Here is an 8947-nt window from a genome sequence, read left to right as displayed (position 1 = left end):
GCAACATGTTTACCTTTCACAGATATTATTCATAAATCTCCATACATGTGCTGGCAGAGTGAATAATAATTTTAATTTTAAAGCACTTTTTAAAAAAAAAAACACAGCTACACAATGAATGGTTGCAGTGAAGTCTAAACAAAACAATTTACTGTATATATAAAAAAGGGTGAAATAAACAAACCTAAAATCATCAAAACACATACTGTTGTAGTGTGAGAACAATTAAAGTATTGAAACATATCTGAAATTTAGTGTACGTTGAGTGCCCTTGACTATATTCAGTCACTAGTGTTGGTAAGACAGGGTGCTTGAATGAGGAAGTGGCGTATGGAAAGGGATGAACTACAAGGAATATACCCTCATGCAGAGCTTTAGTATTAGGTGCGTATGCAGTGATAAAGAAGAAAGTCCAGGTATTGAGGAAACTTGCAGAAAACAGCACAGCAGCAACAAATGACTTGTAGTGCACAGAGAAATCGGTAGCTTTGCATGTTTTAGCCCTATCCAATAAGTAAAAGTTTCCCAACAAAAAGCACTGCATTCCCAAGCCATGTTTCCAGAAAATCAAGCACAGGTCAGCACACATGAAGTAATGAAGATCCTAATCCTAAAAGAGAAGGTTGCTGTTAGACAGCCGGGTGTGGAGTCTCAGATATCAGACTGTCCATAAAAACACAATCCAAATGTAAATATTCTGATGCTTTAGTTTTTCTTTACATTTTTGCAAAAAGCAGTAAAACAAGCTGTTGAGTAAAAGTTGCTTCAGAAAGACAAAATGATAACCTATAACACATAATTTACACAATGACAAATAAAATAGACAAGTACTGTACGATGCAATAACAAAGCCCCCCCGATACTGTTTCGGTACCATCCTAAATGTGTTCGTCGCACCAAGTATTGAAAACTCTACTTAACTTTACATAGTTTTTGACAATTTGTCAATTTAAGACATTTAACTTTTGTTTGACTTGAAAGACAAAGGCTCATGTTAATGTCCTTTAATACTGAAGTATTAAGTATACATTTTTGTACTGGTGAATGAATGATTCCCACCAGCCCCAGCAATACATGAGCCTAGTTCATGAAACTGGAAAGGTGTACAGTGACTATCTATATAGTCTTCCATTTATAATGCATTCACACAACCTGGGGCCAGTTGTTTAAAATATTTAATCTGGATCAAAATTATTCGGATTTGGAAATCCCATTTTTTGCTATTCAGGATCAGGTAATTTGTGGTACTTTTATGCCGTTTTTTCAAAGCAACATTGGACTGGATCACCCTGATCCAGATACACAGTTTTCAAGATTACCAAATCCGGATTACCAGTGCTCTAATTAGGACAACATATCACAATGTAGGCTACCAGCTACGTACAGAACAGGTAGAAGAGCCAACATGGGGTCACTCTAAGTGTTTGTTTTGAGAGAAAACACAAAAATAACGCCCACTTCCATTTATAATTTCTTTTATAACCCCTTATCTGAGCCACTAAAAATAAAAAACTAATATACATTAACAAATACATTGTGGAAATTTTTGAAAACGTCTTAAAAGAAAAGTTAAAGGTGAAGTAGTAGTAGTAGAATGTTCAGGGTTCTTCTTCATCTAAAGAGGAAAGACCAGAAATTTGTATTAGATTGTTTACTTAAAATTAATATACGGTGATGAATGAGATATATATTATTATTTTGTATTTTTGTTGTTATTTAAATCTGTTTGGGGGATTGTTTCATGAGGATAAGATAATTTGTATTTTTATTTTATTTTTTACTTTACTAAATTTAACTAAGGTTAAACAAGTCAAGTGCAAAATATAAAAAGTATATACACTAAATGATACAAATGTATTTTTTGACCAACTTAAAGTTTTACTAAGTTTTTGTGCTGGAATCCACCTTGAAATCCTACCCCCTGTTGGGATCAGGATAATCCAGTTTTTTGGGATCAAAGTTATCCAAATCCTACCGACAAGTTTTGATCACAAACTGAAGGTTTGATCCAGATTAAAACTAGGATTGGATTCCGTGATCTAATCTGATTTCAGATTCCTTTTCTCCCTTTTGAACAACCCATTTTTAAGATTTGATCCAATCCGATTATCCGATTAGTTTACCTTTGAACAACTGGCCCCTGATGATTTGACAATGTAGTGTTCTTGGCAAGCTAAATCTGCCTAAGTTAGCTTACTACATACACTGTGTGCAAAATTATTAGGCAAGTTCTATTTATTGTACTGTAAGAATTGCATTGCTATCAGTCAGATCGGAAATATTAATAAACCTCAAATCAGAATATTTACCAAAGGAAAAATGAGTTTTGGCTTTCTCAGGAGAATATCTGTGTGCAGAATTGTTAGGCAACTATTAGTAAGCAGAATTGTTATACAACTAAATGGAAAAAATAAAGTTTTCCCATCTCACTTCTTTATTTTAATTTCTGAGAGTAAGAATGAAATTCAAGATGTACAAATAAACACTATTGACCTATTCAGTGACCAATGTCGCTGAATAGGTCAATAGTGTTTATTACAGTTACAATAACTGTGAGGAGCCTTCCATCCATGGAATCTGTTAGTTTCTTCATCTGTTGATGATCAACTTTTTGAACAGCAGCAACCACAGCCTCCCAAATGCTGTTCAAAGAGGTATATTTATTGTCTTCCCTCACTGTCAATCTCACATTTAAGAAGGACCCACAAGTTCTCAGTGGGGTTTAGGTCAGGTGAAGAAGGGGGCCATGTCATTATTCGGTCATCTTTAAGGCCTTTGCTAGCTAGCCAGACAGTCAAATACTTGGGTGTGATGGAGCATTGTCCTGCATAAAAACCATGGCCTTCTTGAAGAATATAGAAGTTTTTCTGTACCACTGCTTGAAGAAAGTATCTTATAAAACTGGCAATAGCTTTGGGAGATTTTAAGTCTATCTTCAACCCGAAAACATCCAACTAGTTCAACCTTAATAATAGCAGCCCATACCAGCACCCCGCCTCCCCCTTGCTGGCGTCTGAATCGAAGTGGAGCTCTGTGGCCATTAGAGATCCAGCCACGAGCCCGTCCATCTGGTCCATCAAGAGTCCCTCTCATTTCATCAGTCCATAACACCTTTGAAAAGAATCTTTCAGATAATTCTTGGCCCAGACTTGACATTTCAACTTACTTATCCTTCTGAAAGGCATTTAAAAATTTGACTTTTCAGAGTCTGTTAAATCTTTTTTGCCCATTTTGTCTGAGGTAAAGAAGCTGCCTAATAACTCTGCACACCTTGATATAGGGTGTTGATCATTTTAGGCCACACCCTCCATTAAATAAATACTCATCACCTGATAATGTTTAACTTAAATTATCATTTAAGTTTCTATAGCTTGCAATTGAAAAATCTGCATGAAAATGACAAAAAGGTCAAAAATACTCACTTGGCTAATAATTGTGCTCACAGTGTATTTTGGTTTCTTATTCTTGAACAAGTAACGCTGATCGTTGTTAAAACGATCCGTACTGCTACCAACCCCTGCAAACATGCAAAACCACTGGCACAACCATTTAAAAGCAACAACCGAAGCTTCACTGCAGCTCTGTTACTACAGTATCTAATGAGTGGTATTTACTGATGTGTCTGTTTCTGTCCCCAGTCTGTGTGAATGTCTGTCCACAGTGGGGGCAGGAGTACGGCCTCTCCCCTGTGTGTATCCTCATGTGTACGTTCAGTTTGTCTTTGCTAATAAAGCGTTTGTTGCAGCAGGTGCATGCGTACGGTTTATCCCCCGTGTGATAGCGCTGGTGCATCTTCAGCTCCGTCATGCGACCGTAAGTCCTGCCACACTCAGGACATTTGTAGCTGGGCCTCACCTCCATGTGCTGCCTGCTGTGCAGCCGCAGCCCACTGGATGACCTGAAGCTCTTGCTGCACTGCGAACACTGGAAAGGTTTTTCTCCCGTGTGGATGTGGATGTGTAACTTGAGGCTGGCGGCCGAGGGGAAGCCGTTGCCGCAGATGGAGCAGAGGTGAGGTCTCTCCCCCGTGTGGATGCTCAGGTGCTTCTCCATCTTGTTTTTATTCAGGAAAGTCCTGCCGCAGATGGGGCAGTTCATCGGCTGCTCTCCATCGTGTACACTCATGTGGTCGGTCAGCTCAATTAGTGTAGAGAAAGCAGAATCACACCGAGTGCACGAGTACGGCCTCTCCCTCTTGAATTTCCGGTGTTTGAGGCAGTGTTGCTCTAGATCTTCCTTCTCCTCGAAGGTCTCGATACAACACGTGCATTGGTATGGCCTTTCTTCTGTATGAGTCCGCAGGTGATACTTCAAAGCTGTTAACTGTAGAAAGACGCTGTCACAATGTGGACATCTGGATTCCCGTCTTTCATGGACCATTATGTGCCTCTTGTAGTGAGACAGCTTAATGAAGCGTTTGCAGCACAGAGAACAATAATACTGTTCATCTTGGTGGCCTTGTTCATGCTTCTTCAGCGCATATTCAACCTTAAACTTCTTCTCACAGATGCTGCAGGCGTAAGACTTTTCATGAACTCCCATGTGAGTCTCCAGTTCTTCTGGACTACTGAAGGTTTCGTCACATTTCGGACAAGTCCCACTGTTTTCTTTCACATGGATCTCCAGGTGTTTGTTGAGGTCTTCTGGGAAGGCAAAATCTTTCTGACAATCAGGGCAGGTGTAACACTCTCCGTTTGTTGCTTTGCGATGGGTCACTATGTGCCTCTTCAAATGATATAACCGACCAAATACTTTGCCACAATCGCCACAGGCGAGGCTTCGAGGGCTGGACTGGACCTTCTTGTGTAATTTCAGGTGACTCACAAGTGCAGCCTTCTCCTTGAACTGTTTGTCACATGCAAGACATGTCAGGCCTTCAACCGCATGAGTCTTCTTGTGTGCTTTCAGTTCCAGCCAGCTTCCTAAACTTTTCCCACATGTGGAGCAGATGTACTTGCCCAAGTCGTGCTGCTTCCTCACGTGTCGGGTCATGTGGTAGGACTGGCTGAAGGTCTTAGCGCAGACCGGGCAGCTGAACGGTTTCTCCTTTGTGTGCGTCCTCATGTGTCTGGCGAGTTTGTTTGACCCTCTGAAGCGCCTATCAATACAGATAGGACAGAAATGGCCTCTTTTTTTTGTCTTAGTAGCAACTCTTTTTCCCCATCTACCTCCATCTTGAGATTTATCTTCATCAGTGTCCTTATCTTCAACCTTAACATTAACTTCAGATTCTTTATCATGAGAATCACCATCAGAGTCTGCACAATTCTCAGAAACATTATCGTTGCTACAGTCACTCTCGTGATTATCCTGGTTACGTGATTTGATTATTTCTTGGTTTTTCACTCTATCACTTTGCTGAGAACTCTGTCCCTCTAGCTTGGTGGACTGGTCTTTGCTGTGTGACCTAACATGACTACAAAACGTATCATTGTTAGTGAATTCCTCATGACATTTGGGACACGACAGAACTATTGGCGCATGCGTCCTCTTGTGACTTTGCAGCTCGGCTAAGCTCTCTAAACTGATCCCACATGTGGCGCAGATGTGTTGGCCGGCACCGTGCTGGCTCCTCATGTGTCGGGTCATGTGGTAGGACTGGCTAAAGGTTAAAGTGCAGACCGGGCAGCTGAACGGCTTCTCCTTTGTGTGCATCCTCATGTGTCTGGCGAGCTTGTTTGCGTCTCTGAAGCGCCTATCAGTACATATGGGACAGTAGGGGCCTCTTTGTTTAGACGGTGGAAGGACAAAGTCTTCATCATCACCGTCTTCGACACCATCACTAGCTTTGTCACAGTCTTCCTCTTTCATCGTCTGTGACGATGACAACACAGTTCCGTTATCATCATTACCTTTTTTGACGCTGCGTTCATCCCAAGCCCGATCAGTCTCATCAGCACTCTTATACTCATCTTCTTCATTTTCACTATAATATAGCTTGTCGTTGCTGTAATAGTAGTTATCTTTGCATCTAGATGATCTTGTTTGGATTTTAGTCAAGCGTGATTTTGCTTTCATTTTCGGCCTTATCTCCCCACGCCGAGGTCGCCCTCTTTTGCGCTTTGTTTGAACAGGAGGGTCTAAATCGTCTCCGATGTCCACACTGACCTCATGAAAACCAAACAGTTCAGAGTCATCTAAAGCAGATTCAAGCTCCTTACCGATAGCCAATGCCTTGTCCAAGGACAGAGTTTCCCTCTCCAACAGCAGCCTCTCTCTGAGTTGTGGGTAGCTGGTGTTCTTAATCAGCTGATCCAGGATAAGTTTGTCTTGAAGGTTTCCATAGCTGCAAGGCTCCAGCAGGTCCTCTAACGCAGAAACGAACAGAGCTACAGTCTCCCCAGGCATCTGGGCCCTCTGATGAAATTTAAGGCGGTACATCTGAGAGGTGGGATCAGAGTTGAAGTAGTCCGTCAGAGCTGGGATGGCCGCTGCGTAGGTGGTTTTACTCTGGATCAGTGTTGTGAAGATACGCTGGCCCTCTAGACCGAGGCAGTTCTGTAGGAGCATACACTTAGTGGAGTCGACGAGCTCGTTTTCACCGAGCGCTTCAACGTAGTGTTCAAAAGCTTTTAGCCACTTATGCCAAACCATGGTGGGTTCACCAGGGACAGGTAAGAACGGTGGAGGGGGGGACATGATTATCAGTAGTGGCTCTGGGAGTGGTTCCAAGTCCTGTTTTGTTGTCTCCTCATCTACTTCTACAGTAACTTCAGCCATTGTTGATGTTCAGTGTGCGTTTTTTCTTCTTCTTCAGAGTTGCTTTTTAAATTAAGATGTCACCCACTTTGGTCTGTGTTCAGGCTCCTGGTGTTTCATCCCACTCAGGTCAGTCTATGAAAACTGTAAAAGCACAAAACACAAGTTCCTTTCAGGTTCAGTTCCTCTGTATGTGCACTGAAATATGCACTAAGTTCCTAATTTATTAGGTCCATCTAGTTAAAACTAATAACATATGATAAAATAAGATGGGCTTTATTAATCCCACACTGTACATTTCCTTGTTACAGCAGCTCAACAAAAAATCCTACACATCAGAATACAAATACACATTAAATAGACATAGGAAAATTATACTAAAAGTATTATAAAAAAGAAAACAATGCAATGCAGTCTGATACAACATTTCTGCAATAAATTCTGCCTTCTTAAAAGGTTACAATATTCAGTTTATGTTAAAACTGTTTCTATTACTTTTTCCCAGCTTCACTTAATTTGGTTTACAGAACATGTAGGAATTTCCCTTCTACTATGGTTTTCCCCATTTAGGTTACTGTATGCTAAACATACGTCATACAACTAATCACTAACGGCTGTTTTATTACATGCAAAGACGTAAATCATATCCAAAATAATAAGAAACCTATCTTGCGATTGAGTTTACATAGCAGAAGAGCTTTGCATCCCTTTTTTCTAAAGAACATTTAGAAAAAAAGCTTAGCTGTTTTTGTTACTGCTTTTTAAGTGGGCAAAGGTTTTGGAACCACCAACTGCACTTTAACTCCATAAACCAACACCATTAATAACATTATGATTTCATTATCAATAAACAAAGCTCCAACATGTCAAACGAGTGTGAAATATTTGATTACAGAATCCAAACCATGTTCAAATTTGCCTTTGGCATTTTAGATTTCAAATTTCAGTGGTCTAAAGTAACTAAGTACTCATGTACAACTTCAAGGTAACGTACTTGTACTTTGAGTATTAGCTGAAAATTTAAATACACAAGTAAAGAACAAATACCTCAAAATTGTAACGCTACTTAAGTAAATGTACTTGTTAAGTAAATGATGATGTGTGTGTGTGTGTGTGTGTGTGTGTGTGTGTGTGTGTGTGTGTGTGTGTGTGTTGTGTGATTAGGACCTCACACCATGAAGCCAAAATGTTGACTGAGAATACACTGCTAATAAATAGGAACACTCATTTGTAAGAGGTTATTGGTTTAGTATGACGTTCTTGTCTGGGCCCCATTGGGGGCCACCATGGGGCCCATGTGCTATGTTTGTATCACAGTGGGTGTTTTTTTTCTGGGCCCGTCCCTGCCAACTAAAAAAATAAGTAAACTACCACAAACTGCAGTAATATCATTGTTAACTCCCAATGTGCCTACAAACTAATACCCAGTCAGCATGTATGTGTCAACCGTCGTATTTAGCCACATAAACGGGGCAGTGTGAGACGCAGCAGGCCCAGGGGACAGTGGCTGGATATGTATCAATACAGCACACGGCTACCAAAGAAAGAATGAGTATTGAGATGAGTATTAAGCAATAATTGAGTAGGAGGAGACGAAAACTCACCTAACCAAACTAGGTCACAAGTCACGACGTGTGCAGACAGACGGACAGACAGCGATGTAACGGCTCGAAAGCAGCCGCTATTATCTGAAGGTGCAGCTCAATGCAGCTTGAAGGCTTTAATATGTGGTTATTACTATTACGATATTATACCAAATCATTAATAAAAGCAAAGCATAAAGTGAAAAATATGTCCACCGTGCTAGTCCTTCTTCCGGACACCACAACCGTTTCCCGGGGTCTGTTTCATCATCCCACAGCGCCCCATGCTGGTCGGGAGACACACGCCACACGGCCCATGACATCAATGGCAATATCACAATATCAATATAGTCCAGTACAAGTAAAAGTCAGAATTGTACAAATTACAGAAGTATAAACAGCAACATGTACTATTATACAGGCATAATTGAGTCAGTTAGTATTATTACTGAACCATTCACATATGAGCAACATGATGCTGTAATTGGTCAGTCCACTACCTCTAACTACTTCAAACGCAGTTGGGTAGTTTCTTTTACTGTATAAAACAAAGTAAGTAAAGTACAAGCACCTCAGCATTGTAAGTACAATACTTAAGTAAATGTACTTAGTGACATTCCACCACTGGTTATCTGACTTCATATTAGTTAGTAAAGGTGGGAAGT

General features: G+C 40.5%; 1 protein-coding gene across 1 annotated transcript; it reads right to left on the bottom strand.

The window, feature by feature from the left end:
• Positions 1-3278: 3278 nt before the first annotated feature.
• On the bottom strand, positions 3279-8542 carry LOC117952834 (zinc finger protein 271-like). The gene is made up of 2 exons (XM_034885401.1): positions 8304-8542; positions 3279-6843 (listed from the first exon to the last, which is right to left on the bottom strand). Exon 2 carries the CDS (start codon positions 6718-6720, stop codon positions 3571-3573), a length of 3150 nt encoding a protein of 1049 aa, XP_034741292.1. The 5' UTR covers positions 6721-6843; positions 8304-8542; the 3' UTR covers positions 3279-3570.
• Positions 8543-8947: the final 405 nt, after the last annotated feature.

This window comes from Etheostoma cragini, chromosome 2 (genome assembly GCF_013103735.1).
Source record: "Etheostoma cragini isolate CJK2018 chromosome 2, CSU_Ecrag_1.0, whole genome shotgun sequence".
Taxonomy (NCBI): Eukaryota; Metazoa; Chordata; class Actinopteri; order Perciformes; family Percidae; genus Etheostoma; species Etheostoma cragini.
Note: the sequence above shows the minus strand (reverse complement) of the source record. Positions and strands in the feature narration are given on the sequence as shown.

Bases quoted from the DNA above. Each gene is read 5' to 3' on its own strand.
- LOC117952834 (XM_034885401.1), bottom strand. From the start codon at position 6,720: ATGGCTGAAGTTACTGTAGAAGTAGATGAGGAGACAACAAAACAGGAC.